The sequence below is a fragment of the Bradysia coprophila genome, unplaced genomic scaffold (genome assembly GCF_014529535.1).
Source record: "Bradysia coprophila strain Holo2 unplaced genomic scaffold, BU_Bcop_v1 contig_138, whole genome shotgun sequence".
In the NCBI taxonomy this organism is placed as follows: domain Eukaryota; kingdom Metazoa; phylum Arthropoda; class Insecta; order Diptera; family Sciaridae; genus Bradysia; species Bradysia coprophila.
The window spans coordinates 3,129,901-3,157,812 of NW_023503409.1; the positions used below are offsets into that span (position 1 = coordinate 3,129,901).

General features: G+C 33.7%; 3 protein-coding genes across 5 annotated transcripts in view; 2 read left to right on the plus strand and 1 right to left on the minus strand.

Annotated features, from left to right (window-relative positions):
* Positions 1 to 23,539, minus strand: part of LOC119073496 (alpha-1,3-mannosyl-glycoprotein 4-beta-N-acetylglucosaminyltransferase A) — a 33,018-nt gene extending 9,479 nt beyond the window's left edge. Inside the window, exons 1-4 of one of the 3 annotated variants that reach the window (XM_037179008.1) lie at positions 22,964 to 23,539; positions 19,569 to 19,570; positions 14,069 to 14,297; positions 9,562 to 9,686 (exon numbers count right to left, since the gene is read on the minus strand). In XM_037179008.1, coding sequence (XP_037034903.1) covers positions 9,562 to 9,664 — 103 coding nt within the window. In that variant the 5' untranslated portion in view covers positions 9,665 to 9,686; positions 14,069 to 14,297; positions 19,569 to 19,570; positions 22,964 to 23,539. Of the gene's footprint in view, positions 1 to 9,561; positions 9,687 to 14,064; positions 14,298 to 19,568; positions 19,571 to 22,963 lie in introns of all 3 variants that reach the window. The other 2 variants (XM_037179007.1, XM_037179009.1) reach the window with 2 other exon arrangements.
* On the plus strand, positions 2,523 to 5,701 carry LOC119073535 (tubulin glycylase 3B-like). Its single transcript, XM_037179076.1, has 4 exons — positions 2,523 to 3,626; positions 3,697 to 4,197; positions 4,259 to 4,345; positions 5,374 to 5,701. Exons 1-3 carry the CDS (start codon positions 2,855 to 2,857, stop codon positions 4,330 to 4,332), a joined length of 1,347 nt encoding a protein of 448 aa, XP_037034971.1. The 5' UTR covers positions 2,523 to 2,854; the 3' UTR covers positions 4,333 to 4,345; positions 5,374 to 5,701.
* A 379-nt stretch (positions 23,540 to 23,918) lies between the features above and the next one.
* LOC119073515 (cryptochrome DASH-like) lies at positions 23,919 to 26,318 on the plus strand. Its single transcript, XM_037179041.1, has 8 exons — positions 23,919 to 24,085; positions 24,169 to 24,341; positions 24,398 to 24,616; positions 24,673 to 24,827; positions 24,900 to 25,450; positions 25,509 to 25,628; positions 25,701 to 25,868; positions 25,931 to 26,318. The coding sequence occupies exons 1-8, from the start codon at positions 24,023 to 24,025 to the stop codon at positions 26,012 to 26,014; spliced, it is 1,533 nt and encodes a 510-aa protein (XP_037034936.1). The 5' UTR covers positions 23,919 to 24,022; the 3' UTR covers positions 26,015 to 26,318.
* The last annotated feature ends 1,594 nt before the right edge of the window (positions 26,319 to 27,912 follow it).

The window sequence follows — 27,912 nt, forward strand, 5'->3', positions numbered from 1 at the left end:
TTTCTGCATATAAACACAAACACATACATAACCACAGCCTATACGATTGGATAATTCACACATAACCCACCTAGGGTAAATTTACTTTCCATCTACATATTTGAAAAAAAAAAATCGCCGAACGGCGGAAGCGAACACGGGACCAGCAACATATCAACCAAACATGCTGACCACTACGCCAACAAATCACATAGCGCGATGCAATTGGTGTCGGTAGTGGTTCGTTAGTCACTTCTACATCGATCAAATAATCAGAGTAGTCGGAATGATGTGATTTGAACGAAATGTTGAGGTGGATAGTATATGTGTGTGAGTAAGTAAATAAAGGATTCTCTGTATGATGTTTTTTTTGTTGTGAATGCGTTTTAAAACACAATGCTTAATTAATTAATTTTAAATCCAAATTCTTGTGGTTATTTCGCTAATGTATGAAATATCAGCTTGCAGGAGATAAAACATTGTTCTACCTTGGTGTATATTTCTCGAATCACTTCTTATGTACAATTGTATATACACTCGCTGGCGCTCGTTATATACAATTGTACATACGAAGTTATTCTCGAAATATACACCAAGGTAGAAAATGTACTAAAAGGAAGAGAAAACGTTTATCATAATCGGTTATATCACGTAAACATATTCAACGATGCCTGTGCGTATACACACCTTGTGTCTATATTCTCATTCCTCATAAACGAACACAGCTAGCATATTTATCATTTTCGAATCTCATGTGAATAATGTAGTTTTTGTATTACCAATATGCTTGTCCAGAAAATCGATTAAATAAATAAAAACCACAACAGCGGTTGATGTGTGTATGACACACATCAAACATGAGTTTTACATATTATACACATCTCTTCAAGAAATAAAATGGAAATTTACGGTGAACGGTCTATCAATTCAACAACAAAAACAAAACTATCGTATAATGGCTATCAACATGGCAGATAGAACGGGTATAATATTCATTAGCTCGCAACTCGTACATCCGATTCGGATTAATGTTTTTTTAGCAGAAAGGGTATTGGTATGTTGCGATAATGATGTTTTCCATTATTCGTAATAGCATAGATTTGATAAGAGTCTTATGAGGCTAATGAAACCGTACACGTGAATTTTATCAATAATTTTCCATATCAAGATGATAATCTGATTAACGATTCGCAAAATAAACTAGAGCCACAACAGCCACAATGAAAAACTTTCCATTAAAGAATTTCCTTTTGGAGTTAACCCTTAGTGGCAAAGTGGTTTTGAAATGACTCGAAAAAGCGTAAGACCACCCATCAGAAAATAAAATCGAAACGAATATCTCCTATACGTATACCAAACAGACGTTTTTACCATACCAATATTAACGACATATCCGTCAACCCACAATCAAACAGAATATTATATTTCCTCACTTCCTGCTGGTAACCGTTGGTGAAAGGGAAATAGACATTGTGAAAAATATAATTTCCTATCTGGCCTAAAAATACATTTTTTTACATTACGTAAATTACGTACATGGAACCGTACATTAGGTTTGTGATTGCCTCGCATAAAACGGTATCAAATATTGCATGCGTTTAAGTGTTTACCGTTACCGTATTGACTATATTAATAACATACATGAACAATCGGATGTTAATGTGAGTCCTGTCTTTCTTTCGACAAAATGGTTCATAACTTTTTAAATAATAAATAACATTGGGCTGGGCGTGATTATTTCCAATGCATTCGGTACACTTGCATAAGCTCTGTGAGAGTCCACGGCTTGCACGACTTAAAAACATATTATCAGTTCGGTCAGAACATAATTATTACATTGAATTCTGCTGCTTAATATGTTTTGACCATTGGGATCGATTACGCTGTCAAATGATTTCCATTTGTCCATGATTATGCTTTTGTGTTGCATATTTAGTAACAACTCTCATCTAAGTCATCAACTTGTCTGCTTTCCACCGAGAAATGATAACAGACGGCAGCAACAATGCGATGTGCTATAATTACTCTGGTCTTCCATTGAATAGCCAGATTTAATTGAGCTGTTGACAGATTTGGAAACAAAAAAAAAACTGATCGAATCGGTTCTAGTCAGGTGACGTTAAGTGTAGCGTTTCCAGCAAAAGCATTGTTGGGAGAACCGGTATAATAGTCTTACTAATTTCGTTCCTAGTACATCATAGATGGTATTAGTATCAGACAGTAGCTTCGTAATCAAAGAAACTCGTATAGCATAAAGTATATATTGATGATCCAGTGACAAACCCTTCGAGATTAATATTTTACGTGCTTCTGCTCGGTATATGCAATTTGTGTGTGTTTATTTTCGCATCTACCGACCAGAAGCATATAAAGTACAGTACGTACATGATTCCAAATATTTATTTTCACTAGAGAGAATACCGTCCTCCCTTTCGGGTCGAACTATAAAGTCTCCACTCGTCAAAATAAAAATTGGGAATCACGGACGCAATGTGCTATTAAATTGAACAGTTTCTTTTTCATCAGAGAAACATTCGAAAATTTTAACGTCAATAAGATAAAATTTTGTCCGTTCACCACCTCAAAATTCAAAATTAAACAAAATGAGTAAATTTGAGTAAGGAAATTGAAATACTTTGACTCACTTTGGATAATTGAATATATAATTAGGCATAATGGTTTTAAAGTGGACACCAAAAAAATCAAAATTGAAAATGAAGAAACGGGCAAACGAAAGAAAGAAGTAACGGAGAGCGAAGCACCACCGAAGAAGAAAAACATCATTCGTGTGACAAAGAAACCATCATCCCAAAAATCAAGTATCAGCAAACAAGCAAATGAATCGAAGATATTCGTAATTTATGAAAAAAGAAAAATGATGGAACCGTTACGAGGGGCATTGTTGGCGCGAGGATGGACCGAGCAAGTGGACGATGACTCTCCGATATTGCCAAGATTATTTTGGTTATCTCGTGCGAATGGAGTAGTAATTGAAGGATCTCCTATCGTGAGCCGTTTGATACTTGGAAGGCATTTTTGTTACAAAGATGTTTTGCTTGATTACGCCAGGAGTCAACCGAATCGTGGAAAAAATATTGACTTGGTCGTGCCAAGGACCTTCAAATTATTTACAGGAGAAAGAAACGAGTTCATGGAAAACTATCGTTTGACAGCATACGCAAGTTTCATTCGATTTTTGAAAGCGACTGGAACTAAGGCATTTTCTGAAACAGGAAAAATTAGCCCAAAGTGGATAAGTTATGCAATTGAAAAGTTAGAAGCTATTATTGCTCCAGAAAATAACGAGGTAGAGACCAGCGCTACTGTTAAAAGAGAAATGCAGCAAAAAATTGACAACGAATTCGAAAAATTTAAAAAGATTTATCAGAGCATCGTTAAGTTCAAATCAAAAATTGACTTACAAAGTGCGGATAGAAACGATTTGTTGGACCAGTGCAACGTCATTTACAGAAAATGCAAGAAAGTTTGGAAAGATTTCGAAAATGATGGTTTCTACAACTTATGGCTACTGAAACCGGCCAGGGGTTCACTTGGTAACGGAATTAAATTATTTGACGAAGATGTCGATATTTTGTGTCATGCTACGAACAACAAAAACTTGAAGTATTTGGTGCAGAAATATATCGGTAAGTGTGGATGTCTGAGCACTAGAGAATATGAACTTTCAAATGGTATATTTCGAACAATTCATTCCAGAACGACCGATGTTAATTTACAATACAAAGTTCGATTTGCGTCAGTACTTCTTACTTGTTCACCATGCAACGGGGATTCATTTGTGGATGTACAAAAAGTCATACTTAAAGTTTAGCACCAAGTTGTACGATCCACTCAATTATAAAGTTTCCATTCATATAACAAACACAGCCGTTCAAAGTAAATATTCCATTGATAAAAATCGTTCCCGTAATATTCCCCAATGCAACGAGTGGAGCAGTGACCGATTCTTGGCATACTTAAACAAACAAAATAAATCAACTTTGTGGGACAATAAAATATATCCTGCAATGAAGCAGAACATCATTGCAACTGTATCAGCATCTGTGGAGTTTACAGTGATACAACCGAATCATTTTCAATTGTATGGCTGTGATTTTGTTATAGATGAAAACCACAATCCAATCTTGCTTGAAATAAACGGATTCCCCACTCTTACGTCAGTTATATGTGCGATGTGCTTGGAGGATCTTGTAAAAGGTTTGTCTGCGAACGGATTCCGTTTTTATCTGACGAACTAATAAAAGTTATACCAATACAGTTATAATCGATAGAAGAGAGGATCCACGCGCCGACACAGGACATTTCGAAAAAGTTTGGGAGATGAATCTATAATTCGATAATTTCGGTAAGAAATAATCATCCGAATTGATGTGATTTCCTCTTCAGTTTCCACTGTATGAAAATTTCTGATTATCAAACCCGAGTACAGCGTTCAGTCACGCGAAACCTATATATACACATTGAAAGTATGGATTTCCTGTCACTTTTGCTATCAGATATTGTTGAGATTTAAGCAAAATTTCCAATTATGAAAGTGTCATGAGAAAAATCATTACTTTATTGTGCTGAAAGCATTACATTGAAATTTGATTATTCGGTATTTTGGTAGAAAGATAATTTTGAGATAATCACATTATTGATAGTTCATTAATTTCCATAATGGTAGCGCTTTATAGAAGCTAACAAAAGGGACAAAGATGTGACTTAAAAAAAGACATTTTAAAGATCGTTCACAAATGACGTCAAGCTACTCTAAGGAACTTTCGGCGCCCATTCATTTGTAAACGACCTTTAAAATTTCAATTGAATGCAAGTGGTTGTTTTAACATTGTTTCCATGTAAAGCCAAAAGGAGTTAGTGGAAAGAATTTCATCTAAGATATTAGGGACTGAAATTCTCTCACGAAGAATTTCAACTAGGCAGACATCGTACAGTTTGTGCTATTTATGTTCAAATTATTGCACTGTAGACATTAATTGAAAATCAACATGCTAAAATGTGGTTCAACCGTGTTTCCTATAACAGAATTACGATTTTTATAATTTCCTAATAGCACAGTTGGAAAATATTTATGTAATTGCTATCATCGATGTTTTTACACTTTTGGCATATTATAGAATGTTTTACATTAAATAAACATTAATACAAATTTCGAAAACGGACAGGTATCGTGTATGTTTAAAGTAGTTTCAAGTTCTGTTAAATTAACCATTACACATCGTCTATATCGTGTGGAAATTTAAGTAAAAGAAAATCTAGCATAAACATCACATCACTTTACATATAATACATTTTATGTATAATACTACATGAGTCTATCCAAGTACTATTTGTTATGTCTATCGCAATAAACGAATGTATATTTCTTTGCAGAACAAAGCACACGAATAAAAAAAACTCAAGCAACTTTGTCTCCTGTAGAAAAAATGCAGAAAGTTTGTCTGGCCTCTACATTTCATTACCAACCTCAAGAAAAAGTTTGTTAATGGTATATTCTTAATAATACCATCCGGAGATTACAAATTGGTTAGCTGAATCGTTTGTCGACGTTTTATTAGTTACTTCTATTACTCCTTTTATGTAGTCTCTAAGAAACGTCGACCGTATGTTCACATCCTTTGTTCCATGTAATGAATTCTTCTTTTTTTGCCGGAGGAATTAAAAGTGCGCAATAGTCATATAGAGAAGTGGATTTACATTACGAACGTTTTTCTGGCATGTAAACGAACAATAGTTTCTAGGATGCTTTTCACATTACAATGTCGTTTCTAACAATGTGGGTGAATTAACAATTGTTGAATAATGCCGGTTGAATAAATAAAATTCTGAATTAAGACCAATTAAAAATTGCCTTTGGTGCACGGTATAAGAAATTGACAATTAGAATTTCAGAATAAAATTTTCTATGCGATCGTCTCCCCCGCCATTCCCCTTGTTAATTAATAAGTTGTTTGTTAATTAATCCATGCCGTAATTGTTAAACATCAGCATAGTGTTCTTCAGACACCAGCAACTGAAACAAAGTGAACTCTGGCGACACAAATTTAATATACGAATTAGAAATTCTGACGGAGGAGTTGGGTCAAACAAATGATTATTAATTCACCTTGAGTATATAACAGGAATTTAAAAGCTTATAAAGTATGTGTAATGGAAAACTCTGGCGAAATTAAGTTTACTTAGGATATAATCTGAGTTATATGTTCTTGATGAATATTCATAAACCGGCACACGCAGTATCATTTATTTAATCCAATTATACCGATACATGCGTTGTTGGGATGATGTCTGCGTTTGAACGTTCAGAGCGGTTGTGTGATACACAATTTTTGGATTAACCGCGAGTTACCAACGATCAATCGTGTGTCTGACTGGGCGTGTGTAGTGAGAAACGATTAGATTTGGATTTTCAAAGAAAATGCTCATGTCGACGATATGGATGTTACAATTATGAAATATGACGCCATGGCATTTCGTTTACTCGTAAAATTCTATAAATAACATTCACCACCCTTCGGTTGACAAATTATTTATGTGTTCAGCCAAAATAATTGAGTTCAGTCATTGATTTGTGGAAAACACCCTAAATACATTCTCAATGAATTCGAATAACACTCGTCGATAAGAAGCAAATGTTTTGCGTGTTATTAAGAAGTTTTTTTTTTCATTGCACGGACGGCCAATCATCAGCTTATCGACAGAAAACGACATTTGATTTATTTCGTAGTGGCACGATTATGAGTGCAACTAAATCTTATGGGGTCAGGGGATGTTCAATCCTCAAACAACCACGTCTTTCGATTCTAGAGGATTTGTTATCTCAAAGACAAATTAAATTTTTGACGATTTATCTATATCAATATACTATTGACGTAATGACGTCTTCAATAATAGGAAATTTTACAACTCCAACCCCCAACCGATTCATTTTCTATTTGACTTTTCCCAAAACTAAGTTGCGCAAGTAGATTTAATGCAAGATTGTGTTCATTGTACATGCTGTGTATTTAATTAAACAGACAAAATTACAGCAAATAGCAGGCAGTCCACTTTTTATATCTAAACTTGGTACGAATCACCGTAGCGGACAAGCGATAACAACTTTTATGAGATGTAAAGCAACTTTTCATATGCATCGTTGAATTCGGCAAACCCTTAGATCAACATTCGGATCGACATTTTCATAAGATAAATGATATTTCGAATGAATACAGTGTAAATGGGGCGTTGTTAAATGCAAACAAAAGCTTTTACGGAAAGCACTGCGTCTAAGATACATGTTGAACTGTTGTTGCCTTTCCTTTCTCTTTCGTCTCTGTGAACTTAACACAAAGGAAAACACTGAAATTGATTATGTAATTTTCAATTGTTTCGTTATGAGGCAGATGATTAAATCTAAAATTTAGTTCTATAAATAGAATTACTTATGGCATGTAGTCGAGTTTGAATAGTGATTAGGCGTGTTTTCGAATAGCTTCTTTCTCTTCAAAGCCTTGCTGTTTAATATGATAAAATACTATAATCTAAGCTACGATTTTCGATGTTACTGTTCAAATATGTTAATTAGAAAACTTATTCAACCAGGTGTTATTCAACAGTTCTAAGTATATTCTCAACGTTATCAGCAAGTATAGTAAACTATATTTAAATTTCCCAATAGAAATACGGAATAATGTTGAAAGTTTTACTACTTGTGGCCGTTGTGTGTAAGAGTTGGAAAAGTGTAACGTTTAAGTTACACACAAAAAATATGAAAAAAACAACATTTTGGTGGATTATAATATAAGCTATGTGTTCGCCGTAACATCGTTAAGGGCTTCTATCATCTTTAATCCATAACGTCTTCAGAAATTAATTAAAAGCTGTGAATAAAGCGGTATATAGCAAAACGCGTGTTACAAAACTTGAAATGAAAGATTTTAAATTAATCTGTTGAACAACATTCTTCAAACAAATGAAGTAATAGATCCAGCAACTTGACTTGACCTGTTCATTGGTAGAGCATCGAGTTTATATTTTATGAGTCAGAACTTTGTAGCACCATAACAATCTTACTAGTCTCTAGTGTCTAGAAATCATCAGATTTCATCAGGTAGTCACTCATTTCGGTGGGGTTCTCGTATAATTCTTTAGACATCCAGGGCAAAGTACTTTATTAGACTCAAGATGTCACGAGACCACAGGCTTCAGAGGCATCTAAAGTTTGCAAATTATGCCCAATATGATGCTGAGTTGCATAAATTAGTTTTCCGATACTTCTGCATCGCGTTTTATGATACATTTTAACTACCATGCCACGTTCTCTATCTATATGTTATTTATAGAAAAATTTAATGAGACAGTTTTTATTACTCGCATATGCCGTTAAGTCAATGAAACAACAAAATTTACACAATTTACCAAAAAAAATGTATCATTGAAAATGAGATTAAATCGAAAAATACGTCAAACCACAACAAATAGAACTTACGTAAACGAATTAAAGATTCAACTGGTTTGTTTTCTACACCAATTTTACAGAATTTATTTTGCACGCGCTATTGTAATTGGCTCAATTTACATGTATGTACACAAAACAAATAAAAATTTGTATAAATGGAGGCAATTAATTTAACTGAAATGTTAGTTCAAACATAATGAGCGCTGAGCACATAATTGAATTGTCTTTTTCAACATCAAGTCACACAAACCTATAAATTGTATGGGATTATTCGTTACAGTATAATATATACCTATGTGCGTTTGATAAATGTAAACGAATAGCGTTTTATTGTAATACGCACAAGAGACAATTTCATTTAACAGATTAGATTTACAATTTTTGTGTATAATTATGAGCGAATAATTATATTTTTAACACTTTACTTTCTTCGCAAATATGGACATTTTAAGTATTTAGAGGATATTTTTGGAACTAGTTAAAAATAAGGGAGTTTGGGTAACTAACGTTAGCTTTTCGCAAATGTTTTTAGCGACCTATCACGTTGGGACGATCAATGAAGATCTCGAAACACAGATCTGTTGATCCTTTGTTTCCATTCCCGGTCGCGAATGTTGAAAAGAAATATAAAATCGTTGGCAGAAGACTCTTATTTCACAATTTTCACATTACAAATGTAATATTATTCTTCTTCTTTGGTTTCCAATCTGGTGTATTTGGTAAGCATTTTCTAATTAATTCTTCTAATACACCATCATCTTTTAGCCATATCTAAACATAAGACGACGAAATATCTTAGTATTGAATTGTTTCCTGCAATGAATTGATTTTTCAGACCACGTAGACCCCATGTACAAGATAGAACACTCACAAACGTCATACACTTATTCATTTGTTTGTAATAACGCGGAAAAATTCTAAATTACTACTAGATCACACGTTTACAAATAACAAGCTTATTGCTATAAAACTGTTATTTCTTTAGACACAAAATCTATTACTTCATTCGTTTTCAGGCTCACTATACCATACCGAGTTAACAGTGGGCGTTAATTAATGTTTGTAATTCTTTGCTGTCAATAACGAATAATAATAATTCGGTCCACAAAAGTTATTCTTACCTGGTCCCATAAGCAATAGTAGAATCGTAAACGGCACCAAAATTATGACTATTATAATTAAAAAACAGCCACGTCGGCGAAGAGGCGACACAGTCAGCCCCATTTTTAGCAATGAGTGTAATCGTCTGCAAAAATGAAATATTCTAAAATTAATCAAATCGAATTAAAAAGCATTTGTGCAAATTTATTATCATTTTGTATACTTCTACGAATAAATTTACTTGAAGATAATGTACCGTAACGGAAAAGAAAAACATAAATTTTTATGCATATTTCAGAGCATAAAGGGTAAGAGACAAAACTTTTAAAAATTTTCATTAAATATTTATTCCTTCCCTGTGTTTGAACACATTTTTCTTTTAATATAAAGCACAAAATGAGAAAAATGTTTAGATTTACTCGTTTAATGTTGCTGAAAAATAAAAATTTTCACTCCACAGGTCTGATGTATATTTTACTAGCATTGTTACTGAAGGAAACTAAACTTCATTTACTTTATCGGGTCTCAATAAATAGTTTTTTTACATGACTAGGGATAAAAAGATGAAAACTAGACTTTTTATTTTTTATCCCGAATTATGTAATGGATTTTATCTGTCTAGAACGATAATCTCGAGCTTATCCCTCTAGGGAGTTTTTGTTTATCTCGATATATCTGTTCTCGACTGATAAAATATGATATGCACCTATTGCCAGACTGTTATTTTGACGTGTAGGCATTATGGCCCACGCCTTCGGCTAGGGCAATAATGTCCTACACGTCAAAATACCAATCTTGGCAACAGGTGCATAATATATATTATCGCATACGCGGTGTGATTCCCCGAAAAAGTTATTCACCTAGGATATATAAACAAACATTATACTTCTGTAAATTGTCAAAGTGTCATTCGCATATCTTGTTGTCTCGTTTTCGCTTATGCGATAAAAAAGAAAATGCACGTATGACAAGCCGTCTCGGCAAGCCTCGACCGCTTTGTCATACGTGCATAATATTTATTACATGCTAAGGGCGTCAAAAGAAGTGCTTGAAACATGAAAAGTACGGTTTTCGACGCATGTAGCATGTAAATGATATTTTGAGAACACTTTGATATGCATTTACAATTTGATGTCGTAGTGACCAGCCCGTTACAGCACCAGTCATCAGACATAACTTATTTATGATGTGATCGATACTTGATAACCAATCCTTTCGTGATGCATAGGGATGCAAAGAAAATACTTGGTCGGAATAAGCACGAATAACCGCAAACTCAGCTGCGATTACTTAATTACTTACGAAAGATCTTTAACCAATTATGGGACAGATAATTTATGCCGTCTATGAGAAGATATATTGAGTCATTTAATTCATTCTTCCCAGCTATCTCTATTTCTTTAAAACACAGCAGAAGATGCACAACAAATAGTGACTTCATTCCAACACTGAGATCACGTGTTTGCTAATTTTCTAAATAAAAATCCAAGTTCAGTAAACCTTTATTCATCGCTACAATCGAGTAAATTGTTAAAATGTATAAAAAAAAATTATATTTATTCTCTAGCGCATTGAACTTTATGAATAATAATCAGCAAGAACCTGTAAAAATACTGATATAAGATATTTGATATACGTACTGTTTCGCACACTTAACTTTATGAAATCTTATTGTGTAATAAAGAACCAAAACATTAAAAAGTAGCGAAATTAAAATCATCCGGCCGTAAATGGGCAATTTGGAAATTAAACTTTTTAATTATACATTTCAATTAGAAAACAACTGCCGGGTAATAGCTTGTTATTTCATATTATCTAACGTTCAATACGAACGCGCTATATGGTTTCTTTCTTTTTTGTTTAGCTATAGTATAATACCATCTTGTTTCGCCTTTTAGTTCTGCTTTGTTTGACAAATCACTTTTTGCCAATGTGATAATTATATAAAGTCTGACATGTTTTCAGAGTGAATGGGTTTTTGCGGCAAGAAACTTTTTTCATTTCATTTAATCAATATTTTGGTAATCATAAAATTTTAAGCGTAAACAACGAGCTACCGAGAACTAATTGGCATGGCTGGAAAGTCTCAATGTATTTAATTTTTGTGTGTCGAATGACTCCATTTATGCATTAAGAAATGCGATTAACAATTTCATATTAAGTTGAAGACTAAACAAATTTCATAAGTCAGAAGCGAACTTTTTGTTTTCTTGTTTCATTTGCAAAGTGATGGGAACGTGTCTCTGAAATCGCATGGGAAATAATAATATTGGCAAATATAGTCAATGATCTTAAGTTTCCGAGTTTCATTGACTTTCTTGTATGACTTGCTACCACTTTTCATTTAACCATTTGTCTTATTTACGAAATAATTTTTACTGAAAATCTATTGACCTGTTTAGCAGATCCATATACACAAAACAAAGTGGTTCTCTCATCATCATGATTTGATTGAAACTTATTTTGTAAAATTGATTTTTTTTAGCTATAAGGAGGGAGATTTTCTTCTTTATCTCATCAGGATATCATCTTCCAAATTTTAGTTTCACGATACTCTCCAAACAACTTAATATGTCAACCCTACTACAATAATGCTTCATTTTACATAGTCAAAGAAACGCCAATGAATAATAAATAATTGAAGTGGGTAACATAATCTTAAGCTTCCGATACCCCCATCAATTTTCAAGTGCTGACACATCTGAATTATAATTTAAATTTTACTTTTGACATTTATCTGTTATCACTGTCAATACTTATGTTCTTCATGGAAAGCTACTGTCACTCACTCTAAACTACAAGTTGATTTTTGACACCGACCGTACGAACAGATATTACAGTATTTTTGAACGCACTTCATCATCACAACTGACAATTAAAAGCTTAAAAAGAGCAAACATGGAAGATGTAAAGGAAAAATTCGTCCAAAATCATATTTTATCATCAGCCATACAAAATGCCACATTCAAGACGATTTCGGAAAATAATAACTATACATTTTACAAGCTAAAACAGAAGTGAAAGAAGATGTTACTGTGCACAATTAGCACTCCAAACTTTAGCTGTTTTTCTTGTTACTCATCTAAAGCGAAATTAATTAAAATCGGTTCTATACACTTCTAGCAGTAGCTGGTTATGTGTACATAGAAATATGTAAGCTTAATGCCACGCAGAGTAACTTTTCCATCGCCATTATGTCGCCATCATATTGATTATTATTTGTTAAAATAAAATCGAAAAAGAATGTTACATCTGTGACAACAGTAGGATTTATTGTTATTATTTCGAACGACGCCACACTTTCGGTTAATTGATTTTTTGTGTGAGCATGAGCAAACCCTTTAATCAAAATTTATTATCCTATCTAATGAGTCCGGTATTTTTGTTACCCAGCGCACGGAAGGTAATTAAAATAATTCCTGAATTTTTGTTGCTTCATATTTACGATTATGATTGCGGTCTCGTTGTTTTAATTTTAAATCGGTCACATGGTGCTTGCCATTAAAAAATTGATTAAAACAAATTATGAAAGTACTAATCAGTTGTTTTCTCTCGGAATAATACGTAGGTATCCATGTAAATAAAAATCCGATTTTTCTATTGATTGTAACCTCCTGTTTTTGAATAAAAACGTTTTACGTGTTACGGCATGTTTCATTTTCATTTACATTGCCTAATCACGTAAAGCATTGTACTTACGAGGTTCCAAGTTGTTATTTGACAAGTGGGAAATACAGCCCTCCCCTTTGGGTCGGGCTGTAACACCCCACTTATCAAATACACAACTTGGAACCTCGGAAGTAATATACTATTACTTGGCAATGGGGTAAATGATGGAAATGATACTTCTGACTATGTACTGACAAGAAGCACCATTTCCATCATTTGCCCCATTGATAAGTAATGTACTAAAAATTCTCTTCAATAATAGAAATCGAAATGATAATTTCAAGTGATTGAAAAGAGTTTTCCCCACGACACATTTTTGATATTTAGTTAATTAAACATGTCGCTTAATATTAATGGCCACAATTCATTCCAGCCGAATAAACTGATCTTTAATGAATGAACCATGTCGCTTAATATTAATTGAAACAGCTCATTCAAATCGAAAAGCCAAACATCAAATAAATCGACCGTTAAACAACTTCATTTTGTATACAGTTCAAGACTTACAAATTAATGCCGTAACCGAACTTGTTTCAGATGTCCTTATTCGAATGGTTGTTGTTCAGCTGGTACCACAATACTAAGCACATAAACATTGTGTACCATTTGATACCGAATAAAATCGATCGCTTTAATATACTCCGACCGTACACCAAATTACATTGAATGGTGAAAAGATTTTTATCAAAATTATTAATTTTATCAATTGTCGTATCGCCAGTACTTCCGATCAAATTACAAAGTGGAAAAAAATTGTCAAAATTGACTACCGGTTACGAGTGTTTCCCAAACGTGAAAGACTTTTTCAATAGGTCGGTACACAATGAAAAAAATAATTTTAAAATTTTACTTACTCACCATTAAATTACATGGAGACTTTTGAAGCAGCCCACTGTCGCAAAAACAACCAAAGCATCTCTGTGTACAATTTTACACTAATTGGATACGATTATATTGTCCAAAAATATCTCAACTCGACCACCAGGATAAACAAATAATTTGATTTGGCAATTTGTTTCCGCCAAAACAAATAATTTGGGTAAATGTATCTTGTGTATACAACAATAGAAAATTTTGTTGATTGAATCTGAAACGAAAATGATGGAACATCAAAATTACGTTTTATCTGATAAATTCTCTGTGTGTAATTTATGGTTAAATAATTTTATTGCCACTTGACTGTTAACATCAAACACAATTTACTGAAGTTGCTAATCAAATGATAAAATAGAAATTAGCAGTGATTGCAAATTACAAATAGATTTCGATTGTGTTCGGGTAAGTAAGGTAAATAAATAAAATGATTAGTATGGACGTATGATGTGTACTCATCGCAATGGTTACATTATCCATTCACATAGTGTTAAGGTTAATTTTGTGTACCTAATACTTATGCGTCGATCATTAAAACTTTGTCTGATTACTAATTACGTTGAAAATTTTAGGGTTACCTAACCGGTAGTATTGGATTTACTAGCTATTGCACAGATCATGAACTTTCACTTAGTTGAAAAGTTGACAAATCGAGTTTTTGAATTTCCCTACTTACATTGTCACGATCGTAATTCAACAGCTAGAGTATCAGAGGTGGATCCAAAAAATTTTCTGACCTGATCGGTTGAAACTTAAAAATGTTTTGATACGGTCAGTTTTTGGTAAACTGCATTTTTAAGGTACAAAAAAATGGTGCTTTGACCCGGGAGGTCGCGTCTGACATACCTCCGTAGTACCGTCAATAAAATGATCTTACACTGCCTCTCTATGCCTCATCTAAATTCTAAATCACTTTAAAATGTTAACACGTCGAAAAGTCAATAATGAAAACAATATCAACTGTAAGTTGACAACAAAAGCAATTGTAAGGTAGCGACAATCAATTCAATCAATGAATAGACAATGTGGAACGCTATTAATTGGCCTGTTCATCATTCTATTCAATCAAGTTGATTTATTTTCGAAGCATTACAAGCGCTGTGAAAGGCTATGATATTAATATGGATGGATGGAATGCTGAAAGTGTATATTTCAAAATATTACATTACCAGCAGATAAGAACTTATCTTTTGTGTATTAATATATTTATACGCTGCGTGTCTATTGTCAGTATATTTATTTCAATGCGGTATGTATAGAATGTATTTGTAAAGTGTTTTTATTATCTTTTATTTATTCAATTAGAAAAAAACAACATTGAGTGCAATTTTATGCTCCGTCAAATTATAATAAATATTTGCATATCTCTATGGGAAGAAATGAGAAGTAATTATGATAGAATTACTACGACGCTGTCGAACGAAATGAATTGCATTGTATATACTCTTCTTGAATTTATGATTTTATTAAATTGTAAAACTTGAGGAAGCGAGAGACAAAAATTAAAAAGCAAAAAATCTCTGTCAGAAAATGTTTTTTCCACAAGTCTGATACATTGAATGAAGATAGAGAAACGTTCATTAAAGACTGATGTTTCTGCACATATAGGCGTTTAAGACACCTAAACACCTCTTCAATGTGATCAGAATAGAAATAAAAATCGTCGGACAGGAAATACATGCCTCCTCACCAGTTTAACTTTGTAAGTTTCAGACTAATATAAAGTCGGTTTTGCTCTAGGTAAATCAATATTGTTGAAATAATTTTGCAGACGTCCTTATTGTAAGCCTGTTTTGCTTGAAGCTCTTACGAAGTAAAGAGTTCGACAGTTTTGTTATCGAGTTTGTTTCTGGAAATCAATAACGTGATTTTTGTGTTTTTACAGTTAAATTGAGTTTTTTTTTCACTCCAGCTGGTCCACAAATAGAAACTTTTCGTATTTTAAGTAAAAAAGGAAGACAGTAAACATACAAAGAAAAGTTGCACACCAGCGTCCTTGTTAAATAAGTTGACGTCATCTATCTGTGCTGCGCACATAGCACGTATTTAGCCGAAACACTTTGGTTTATGTTGAGACTGTACACAAGTTTGATTGTTCATACTATACAAGGAATGTGCGTCTATGCACCAACTCGTAAATTCAGATTGAGTAAAAAAGCACATATTTCAACAGATTTGCCACAGAATTCTTAAATGACTAAGCTTATAACTTATAACTCAGGCTTCACTATAATCTAAAGCTTGTCCGATCGAAAGTTAAAGTCAAGTAGTACTAATGTACCTCATAATATCCCTGCGAGTTATAAACGAAATCGACAAATTCAATTACATTTTCTTATCGTTATTTACATGAAACTATAGCAAACAAAAATTTATGTTCTGACTACTTAGAACAGGCTACACATATGATACACGTTTGTGACATAAAAAGTTTGAATTTAGTTTCAAAACAAACCCTCTGTATAGCGGTATGATTATGTTGAACGTAGACGTATCTACTGTTTTTTTTGTGTATATTATATCGGAAGCTCATATTAGAAGTTATTTATTTTTATGTTTATTTTTTCCTGTGTTATGTTTCATCATAATAGTTTTGTACATTTGGTTTCTGTTTGTACACTTGCATGATAGATGAATGAAACTACAGACAGAAAAAAAAGTTTTCTCGATAGCATGTTTTAGTACATTTTGAATGCTTTATGTAAATTTGTACTGTTTGAGCATAAAATGGGTAAACATAATTATATTGACTATTCTGACAGTTCTGCAAAACACTTGAAGTCACTTGAATACGAAGAGCTATCTACTTTTGACGTGGCCCAACAATCGCGCAAACTAATCTGACGTATTTCATAATAGTTATTTATGCAATTCAACATCATAATGGGCAAAATTATCACATTTTGGACGCCGCATAAAACGTTGTATGAAACTCGGCGCAAAGTACTTTATTAGGTAATAGCAATCGATGTCATAATAAACATGTTCACGATTTCTGACTGAAGAAGAATGATTTAATGTGTTATTAAACATTAGTCCAGTCTAAATACAATAAAGTTTATACTCTCAGCATTTTAGAGTGCGAAAAACTTTACGCACTAGTGCGATAAAGCTTTCTTCGCACTTTAAAAATACGTACAATAATCTTCTTCTTTACGTTATTAAAAACAGGTCCCAGTTTCTACTCTCAGCATTTTAGAGTGCGAAAAACTTTACGCACTAGTGCGATAAAGCTTTCTTCGCACTTTAAACATACGTACAATAATCTTCTTCTTTACGTTATTAAAAACAGGTCCCGGAATTGCATAAATACCTATTATGTATGTATCTAAGGTTGGAAGTTTTCTAACATTCTGATGCTGATTTGGATAGAGTTGCTTGCTCTATTAACTTACACTTTAAATGGTACACCACAGGGACTAACCTCAATCTCTCAATATCTTAGGTGGGAGTTTTCCCATCAGTGCAACTCAAATACCAACCTACAAATGTAAACTGTCTCATACCCTGGCTTGGAGCAATCAGTAGTGTCATTTCGAATTTCCTACACACTTAGTATTTTAAAGAAAATTTAGCTCTATGGCAAAAAACGAAATGTACACATATGGAATTTTGAAAACAGACACATTTTCTGTTTCTGTGTTTTTAAAACTTTTACTCCAGTTTTTGATTTCTCCATACAGAATACATGTAAAATTCCCAACAAATCAGTAAACCAAATAACAGAAAATGTGTCGGTTTTCGAAATTCCGTGTGTGTATTTACAATAACTTTTGTTTCACCAGTTGGTTTGTGTTTTCATGAGCAAACTTATGAAAAGAACATTCGTAAAATAAATACAAACCAGGTTGAACAGACAAGTAAAATTAAGTAGCTAAATCTTACATTTAAACGGAGCGTGTGTTATTTATTTTGCACGTTATCACTTCAGGCGAATTATTTTGCTCTTTCGGACCTTGTCCATATCGTCAAAGACAGTTATTCAGAAGTACTCAAATGCCAAAATTTCTCTTAGTGTCTGAAAGTCACATAAAGAAATTAAAGCAATCCTTCAAGAAGCTAAAAGAAGGAGACTGTTTTTATCTGTGAACTGCCAAAAACTATCTCTACCTAATAACATCAAAGAAACTGTTTCTCAAACCTGGCTCTCTTTCACTACCTACGTTTCACCTTTTCATCAATTTCTACGAGAAATTAATCCTCAGGTTAGTTTCCAGTAACACAATAGACAAAATTGTTATGAAATTGTTAAAAATTTGATTATTTTTTTTAAATTGAGCATCGTTAGCTGAGCTCACATATTAGTGATGAAATCAAACAAATATAGACTGCAGCAATGCTGTTGTGGTTTCGGTTAAAACCGAATTTCTACCACACATTCACATCCATTGTACGTTATGTTTCGATACTTCGATACTATTTGATAGGCCTTTATTACACTTAAATGTTCGACTTCGATCAGAGACAAATGAAGTCATGGCCACTATATTAAAATCAGCAAAATTTATGATGCCTTGTATAATCAACGAATGTCTGTGGTAAATTATTTTGATGATTTTCAGTGATGTAGATTTTAGATGAAATTATTTGAACTATATGATGCTGGTATAGCAAGTCATCTATTTCTATTTATGCTTTGCTTGAGTAATATCGAAGAATCGTTCAATGTCATGATCAATAAAATGATGGTAACATAATAGCAGACGCATTGATTCAGTTCGGAAGAAAAGAGTGTTTAATAATGTAGCAACAATTGCTACAACACACGCAATCGAATTATACTGCAATCTACGTCATTGCATTAGTATGTTGCATATTATCATATTTCTGTTGCTATTAATGTTGTAAAGAAATTGATTTTTAGTTTAATTAAAGCATTCCTTTGCGTGAGAATTGCTTCAGGTTTTTTTTTAATTTAATTTATTTTTAATAGGGCACCATTTCCACAACCTCGCTTTATAAAGGTTCCGGTTCACATCGCTGACTGAGTTCACAGTCAAACAATTAAAAGAACTTTGAGCATTCTAATGTTATCTTGCCTTCATCACCTTGGAATTAACAGCAAAATAGCCAACCATTTCACTCCCAATATACCTGAATCGATATTCAGAACATAAGAATGCATCCATTGTATACAATTTATGGCTAGCGAAGCGAGGACGTAACAGAATAGACATGCCAGGTTTAAAATATTCAGAACCAATTATTGCAATGCGAATTCATAAGTAACAACATTATGATAAATGCAAAGTCATTAATATCGCTTAGCCACAATATTGATTAAGTAAGACTGAAATCCTTGAGAAAGTTATTTTGATTCAGTCTAATTATCCAGCGAATTGATTACTACCTAAGCCAGCGTTAGTAACTAAATTATTTAAACCATTTGTTATTGCAGTTGCTCAGCTTTGTTCCATTGATTCAATTGAATCGAATACGTAATCACGTCACAAAGCTCGACGCTAAATTAAGCTTTAAATTTAACTTCTAGGTTTTTAGCTCATATTCATAGTGAGATAAATAGAACATTATTTCCTGCTGCCAAATTTTCTTTTCATTTGTTCAGTAAACTAGCGTACGACTCTCGCCCAAGGGCTCGATATCCCTCATAACTATTTTCCATAATTTCTCCCATAGATACGTAATCTACTATTGTGGTGCTACTTCATGTTCCCTACAATGTTCCAATTAGAAACTACAACTCACAGTGATGTATGTTCACTACAACATGTAGAGTCTACATTGTAGACCCTTCTACAAAATGTAAAGGGTAGTCTAATATTAATCTCATTAACTTTGAAAACGAATGCATTTTTCGTACAGGGTCGTAGGTAGCCTATGAATCCACTTAAATCATATGAAAATGTTTGGCCCAGTAACGTCAGAGTTAAATAAATGAAGCAGCAGTACCATTGAATTATGTAGATTGACCTGCCACATAAGTCGCGTCATTGCACATCTTCACATCGTCGAAACCGGCATTGTTTCTTTCGATTTAGCCAACCTAATCTCTTATTCTATGGTACAATAACTACAGTAACAAAGCCTTGAAGGAAGCTATCTTAATAATTGAGACTCTGCCACTGTATTTATGTCTGCTTGTTGTATTTAAATGCTGAGGCATATCACGCCATCCATTGACGCCGTTGCTACTACAGCCCTGTTTTAGTTACTTATCGAAAGGTATACAACCTTCTTCGTTACAGTTACGGTAAAGTATGGATTAATTTTGTAATGTTGCACGTTGCAGCAGTCCACCATCTATATCATATATCAATATCACATTACCTCTAATGCACGTTCCGATTACCAATTCTATAGAACAAAAAATGAACTCAAACTAGGGTGAATGAATTGAATAGTTGTTGGTAAGACTCATGACTTCGTCCGTTTCTAATCAACTAAAATTCATGCACAAAGTCGTCGAGTCATCATGAGCAACACGCAGAAACAAAACAAACGAATACAAAAGCAACGAGTTAGGTATTCTCACTCAAAAATCGACCTATATATCGTCTATAGACGAAACATTTAAAAAAAATAACTCATTAAAACTTAATGTTTCGTTGGTCGCCCTTTTCACGGTTTAATAAATTGTTTATTTTCTGCTCCAGCATAATCTCCAGCGTATGTCCGTGTCAGAACATTTTGTTCGTTTTAAAATGTAAACGTTAGAAATGAAAAACAAGAGATTTCATTGTCCTTATTCTACACCATTGAATTTTCCTCTGTTAATTACTGTTACCTTGTTTTCCTAAGAAAAAGTATATTTAATGCATTGAGCGGGTTGAGATGATGGGGATGGAGGTAAGACTGATGTAGCGAAAGGAAATCTGAAGAAAAATTATTTGTAAACCGGTTTGATTCAAGTTACTGTTTTTATTTTCTTTAAAAAACGGAAGGGAAAGCCGGTAAAACATTGGAACCTCTGACTCAATAGCTCATTTTTGGAGTTGCCGTTATATCTGCAGATGAACCGTGTGTTAGCGTATGTAACAGATGTATCATACGTATTGTACAGTCAATTACACCTAATTTTCAAGTCACACAACGGAACAAAAATGACTAAAATACAATACCATGACCGTTCGATCCGAATCGTACCATTGACACAATAAATTTTGGCTTTCCGCTTTGCGTCACCAAGCTTAAAATGTAAAAAAAACCTGCACATAAACTACAATATATAATCTATGAACCCGTTGAAATATGTCCATAGAAGTAGGAATCAAACGTTGGATGGATTGCTGAAATTTGGACTGACAAACATCAATCCGAATGGCTAGTGAGTGATTAATGTTTGTTCAACGGTTTTACCTATGTTCTTGAAGCTCATCTGTTTGACCATGTTAAAAATGCTCTTAAACCAATTTTAACGATCTGTAAACAAGATTTGATTTTTTGCCAAGCAACGAATATAACTCTGTTCAAATTAAATATTTAAAAAATGTTCGGTGATACGCTTTCGCACATAAGAACTATACCAGACCAGATGAATTGTTTGGACAATCGCCGTGTATATAACACGAAACGTTTATTTTCTTAAGATTTTGCATACTGCGAATAATGACGCTTAGCGAAATTTTCGTATTTATAGAAATTCATGCAGGGTAATTGAAATCCATGAGAATTTGTGTTTTCTGTGTAATTTGTGGAATGTGGATTTTTATACATTTTTTTTCGGTGCAGGCTACAATGGAAAAATCAAAAATACACAGCTCACAATTAGCATAAAAAAACAGGAAATTTTAAGATTTTAGTTTACCCAATCAGTCGAACCGAAAACAATTTTTTTTAACAGGTTACATCATTAATGAGATATGATTTTGTTCACTTACATAATCGATTCTTAAGCCCGTAAAAGCAAGGTTCTGGAAGACACCTCTGATCAAGAAGGAAGTAACAGAAAGAATTTTTAGGAGCTCTTCTATCGTCTGAGAAGGGAACATTTTAAGTACTAAAAGTTTAATATGAAAAAAGAATTCACTGAACCGTTGTCTTTCAGAACCTTGGGGACTGGGTCACTATTTTCAATTATTATGGAAGATTAATCTCCCTGGAAAATTACGTAATTTTTCGTACAAAAAAGTGACGTCATTTTCCAGGGAGATTCAACTCACGTGATTGAAAATAGGGACCCCGGTTATAAAATGAATAACTAGGAGAATCAAGCGTTTGTTAGAAATTATTTGACTTAGCTACAATTGATAAACCGAACTGGTGTGCATACGTTATTTTGCACCAGCTGCTCACATTTGGAATTGTATGCGATTGTAGCTCCTTAGAAAATATGTAAGATTTTTCGGTAGACGTCCTGCACTCATCACAACTACGGTTTGAACTTAACGAGATTTCTGCCTTGCGACCGGCCACTATTTTACCTCTACCGGTCTTATAATTCAACTTAGGACGTACGAGATGCTAAGGACGTTAAGTTAACAAGAACAATTTTTAGAATGTTCGTTCATAGTCCGAATCTAAATTGCTGCTTACTGTATGTATTTGTTGCTCTTTAATGATCTATATCGCAACTTGGGTGGAGACGTCACTTATCGTAAGTTATATAAAAAGTAAAAATATTCTGAAAATGAGAACACCCCATAGAGAAGGAAAATTCACAAGTTACAATAACAATTCGTCTTGTACACATTACACACACACAGTCACACGTATCATGCATAATATGAGGGAGAATTTCGAACTCGGATGCTGTTGAATATGTAAATGTGATTTGATATGATGTTGTGAGATGTTATGATTTGTGCGAAAGTATATTTACATCATAGAGATTGGTTTGCAAACAAAGTGGAAAGGAAACGATCACCAAGTTTTGAATCAACTAAAAATCAATTATAACAAACATCTTTGCGGTATACCTACTTTTTTGTTACATGCGTAGCAATTTGTTGAATTCAATTCCGATGAAATTTCAATTTCTCTTCTCCGCCAAAATGAAGATCTTTTAATGTCTCACCGACGGTTTATTAAACAATTTTACGCACAATATGCTATTGATGAATATGCCAGGTCATGATTCATTGAACACACTATTATTCGCTCGATTGTGCACTTCAGAAATTCATCAAAATAATATTTCAGTAAAACCCAAACAAATAAACACACAACAAGACACTTCGATGAAGAGATTTCTCTATTTTAATACACACTCTTTCGATGTGGTAATATTTTTCTTTGCTGTTGGCCTTTCGATAAAATATTCGAGTAAAATTCACTTCAAAAATAGATTATTATAGAACTTTAGCTTCGAGTTTTGTTTTCTAATTTATTCAACCATGTACGAATGCTAAAAATATTGTCTTGGTTATTTTCTGGTCTTGTGATATGTGGTACACCATAAAAGTGAATGAATATTGAATTTTAATAAGAGATACAGAGAACAATCGCGGTATATTGAATACGTCTGTCCACCGTCATTGAATAATACAAACTAGAGGCGGATCCCACGAGAACATAAACGAATTGCAATTTTTCTGTACAGTTACATTATGTCAGTTGTTGAGAGAATTTCATGAATTTTTGGGCGATACAGAGAGGGAGAGTGCAGGGCATGAGAGAATTTTTACCATGGTCAGGGCATCTCCACACACAATGATGGATTTCGAAGATTCTGTCAAAGCTGTTGAACTTTTACACCGTAGGTAGAAGCTTTGTTGTATTTTGTACACTGATAAAATGTCATTCGTAGCGAATAAGCAGCTAAATTAATAAAGTAAGAAAGAGAAATCAGTTTTGTAGTATTTAACATGCGAATAATTGTAATTATACGATCGATTGTGCTTTTTTAATGCATGAGTATAGTGAATGTATACTTATTTGCGAAGGTTCATTCCATGCACTCAGTGACAGTGTCATCTTCACATTGTTATTGCTCAAACGAGTCGATTCAATCTATAAATTTATTATCTTTCTTCAACGAAAATGGGAAAATTTAAGAACTGCTTGGTTTGGCTAAGAAACGATTTGCGGTTTCATGATAACGAGGTAGATAAATTGTATAGCGTCATGAGCGTCATCGACCGGCGTTCTTTTTTTTTCTGAATTTGTTGTTATGACGTTTCTCACAGGCATTGCTATGGGCCCATGAAAATGCAGAGACGATAACACCTTTATTTTGCTTTGATCCTCGCATGTTCGCTACAACTCATCGATATCAGTTTCCGAAAACTGGAAACTTTCGTTCGAAGTTTTTGATAGAATGTGTGGATGATTTAAACAGAACGATTAAGGCCAAGGGAAGGTAAATCTAAAACTCTTGCACTGAGAGCCCGAGTACAAATTTTAATACAATTTCAGTGGGCTCATCATTCTATCTAAACGGCCTGAAGAAGCACTGGCATTCATTCGAGGAAAATGCAAATTCGAGGCTATTGCATTTCAGAAAGAAATAACAAAAGAGGAAATCAACGTAGAACGTGAATGTGAGAATTTCTGTCTGCAAAATAATATCACTTTTCAAGCCATCTGGGGATCAACTCTATATCATAAGGACGATCTTCCGTACGATGTTAAAAGGTACTGGGCTCCTACAATTCAAACACGTTCAAATGTGAAACTTATATCATGCTTAGCACCCCGGACACATACACTCAGTTCAGAAAAGACGTGGAGACTCGCAGCAAAGTTAGAACCGAAAAACGAATGCCAGAAAAACTAAAACCGCTCCCAGCTGAATTGGTTGGTATATCCGAGAAGATTCCATTATTGCAGGACTTGAAATTGGAAGGTAAGTAACCTCGTTTTACAACCGTTGGCGGGTGATATGTGCAACAGCAATTAGTTTTACATTTCTTTACAGAGCCGAACCTTCATGCCAACTCTGCTTTTCCCTTCAATGGAGGTGAAACAGCAGCTTTACACCGGCTAAAATCCTATTTGTGGGACACTCAAGCTGTTGAAAAGTATAAAATTACACGAAACGGTCTGCTGGGCTCTGAATACTCGACCAAATTGAGCCCCTGGCTTGCTTTTGGATGCATATCACCGCGGCGCATATTTTATGAAATTAGGAAGTATGAAACGGAACGCGTTAAGAATGATTCAACATATTGGGTCATATTTGAGCTGTTGTGGAGAGACTATTTCCGGTTTGTCGCCGTAAAGTATGGGAATTCGTTATTCTATTCCGGTGGCATTAAGAAAATGAAATACAAATGGACTGAAGATATGGAACAATTCAAAAAATGGGCAGATGGGAAGACTGGCGTTCCTTTTGTGGATGCAAATATGCGAGAACTGCTTCAAACCGGTTGGATGAGCAATAGAGGTCGACAGAATGTTGCTAGTTTCCTCACAAAAGATCTGAAACTTGACTGGCGCCTGGGAGCTGAATGGTTCGAGTATCTACTGGTTTGTTGAATTTATCTCTTGTCGATTTTAATCGACAAATTTTTGTTTTGTTGTACAGATCGACTATGATGTTTGCAGCAATTACGGTAATTGGAATTATTCCGCAGGAATCGGAAATGATCCGAGGGCAGATCGAAAATTCAATATGATCAAACAGGCGTTGGACTACGATGCGGAAGTAAGTATCGATAGCGCCAGTTCTGCTCATTGGCTCTATCAAATCACATGTGAGCTGTAGCTTTATTTTTAGGGTGAGTTTATAAAACTCTGGATACCAGAATTGGTCAATATTCACAAAACGGGAATTCATGCTCCGTGGACATTGCGTCAAGGTGAATTAGGTGGAGTTAAATTAGGAATCGATTATCCCAATCCGATGGTCACCGCTCAGGAGTGGAGCAGACACTTACATAAATCGGTAATGTTTGGACGCATTGCCATTGAACTTTTTTGTTTGCTAAATATATGTTCGTTCCATAGAAATCCTCAGATTGGGCAGCAGCATCAAAATCAAAACAGAAAGGGCATGACTTCTACTTCAAACCGAATACATCACGTAAGTAAGTTAAAGAACATTATGATAATAGAGCGATATGAACAGAATCGAAATGTTGTACTTACATAGTCTATGCCATCTAGTCTATTGTATTGATGTAAGTCACCAATTTCTAGTAGTTTTAATCGATTCTTCTGTTATAAAATTCACCGAACCTAATCCGTAAAATTCGTAAAAATGGAAATAGAAATTATCTGGCATCTCCATCTCATTCAAAGTGTTCAAATAAGCTTTCTTGATGTATAAAGTTTCGTTGGCTAGATGTCGCAAAGAGTGTTGTTTGAAGCTCAAATAAATAATTCTCGTATGTGATTTGGTTGCATTTTTCATTTCTTTGTCTAAGATAACTTTAAAAAAAAAATCCTCAAATGACACAGGAAATCGTAGCAAGGAAATCACTAATAGCTTCGATTGAATCGTACACCGCAGTTTACTAACTTTAAAAACTTTTTGCTGGCTCGATGTGATTCGTATATGAGCAAGATGAATAACGATCTAAAAATGTTAAAGAATTTCGATAAAAATATGTTTGCATTGGCTACCGCTACATTGTTGTATACAACATGAGTGTATAGACTGACTGATAAAATTGATAAAGCAACTGAGCAGACGATTTATAACAATGTTTCCATAATGAGCATTATAACATACAAAGTGTTGTTAAGTCAACTCATATAAAATAATTTATAAGCTGAAAGGAGGGGATAATGTGGGTTTTATAAGTTCAGTTGCAAGATATTGTTAGGAACTGTTTAATAGGCGTTCGGACAAAATAACCCCGGACGAAATAAATCCGGACATAATGTCCCCTGGACAAAATAACCCCGGACAAAATAACCCGGACAAAATAACTCCGGACAGAATAACTCCCAAATAAAAAAAACGATATAGTTACTCGAATATTTTCAATACACTCAATATATTCGAATATTCATGAGTACATGGTCGATATGTTCGAATATAGTCGAGTACATAGTGGATGTATTCGAATATATTCGAGTATCTTGTCGAATATATTTGATATATGCGAATATAGTCGATATATTCGAATATAATCGATCATGTTTGCTATATGCGAATATAGGCGATACATACATACTAGTATGTAGTCGATATATTCGAATATAGTCTAGTTCTTAGTCGATATATTCGAATATAGTGGAGTGGAGTACTTAGTTGACATATTCGAATATAGTCGTTTATATTTGATATATGCGAATATAGTCGGTATATTCGAATGTAATCGGGTATATAGTCGATATGTTCGATGATAGTCTAGTACGTAGTCGATATATTCGAATATAGTCTAGTTCTTAGTCGATATATTTGAATATAGTGGAGTGGAGTACTTAGTTGATATATTCGAACATAGTCGTTTATATTTGATATATGCGAATATAGTCGGTATATTCGAATGTAATCGGGTATATAGTCGATATGTTCGATGATAGTCTAGTATGTAGTCGATATATTCGAATATAGTCTAGTTCTTAGTCGATATATTTGAATATAGTGGAGTGGAGTACTTAGTTGATATATTCGAATATAGTCGTTTATATTTGATATATGCGAATATAGTCGGTATATTCGAATGAAATCGAGTATATAGTCGATATGTTCGATGATAGTCTAGTATGTAGTCGATATATTCGAGTATAGTCTAGTTCTTAGTCGACATATTCGACGATAGTCTAGTATATAGTCAACATATTCGAATATAGTCGAGTACATAGTTGTAGTCCATATATTCGATGATAGTAGACATATTCGAGTATAGAGTCAATATATTCAAATTAATAGTCGATATATTAGAATGTACTTGAGTATATAGTCGATATGTTCGAATATACTCAAGTATATAATTGATATAATTTAATAGATTATATGCTGCGCCGCAGGCCGTGGA

What these genes read in the sequence shown, in the direction of transcription:
- LOC119073535 (XM_037179076.1), top strand. Translation starts at nt 2,855, where the DNA reads ATGATGGAACCGTTACGAGGGGCATTGTTGGCGCGAGGATGGACCGAG. An exon ending in TTTGGTGCAGAAATATATCG is followed by an intron (nt 3,627 to 3,696) that starts GTAAGTGTGGAT and finishes AATTCATTCCAG; the next exon opens with AACGACCGATGTTAATTTAC. An exon ending in CTTGGAGGATCTTGTAAAAG is followed by an intron (nt 4,198 to 4,258) that starts GTTTGTCTGCGA and finishes ATACCAATACAG; the next exon opens with TTATAATCGATAGAAGAGAG.
- LOC119073515 (XM_037179041.1), top strand. Translation starts at nt 24,023, where the DNA reads ATGGGAAAATTTAAGAACTGCTTGGTTTGGCTAAGAAACGATTTGCGG. An exon ending in TGCGGTTTCATGATAACGAG is followed by an intron (nt 24,086 to 24,168) that starts GTAGATAAATTG and finishes CGTTTCTCACAG; the next exon opens with GCATTGCTATGGGCCCATGA. An exon ending in CGTTGGACTACGATGCGGAA is followed by an intron (nt 25,629 to 25,700) that starts GTAAGTATCGAT and finishes CTTTATTTTTAG; the next exon opens with GGTGAGTTTATAAAACTCTG.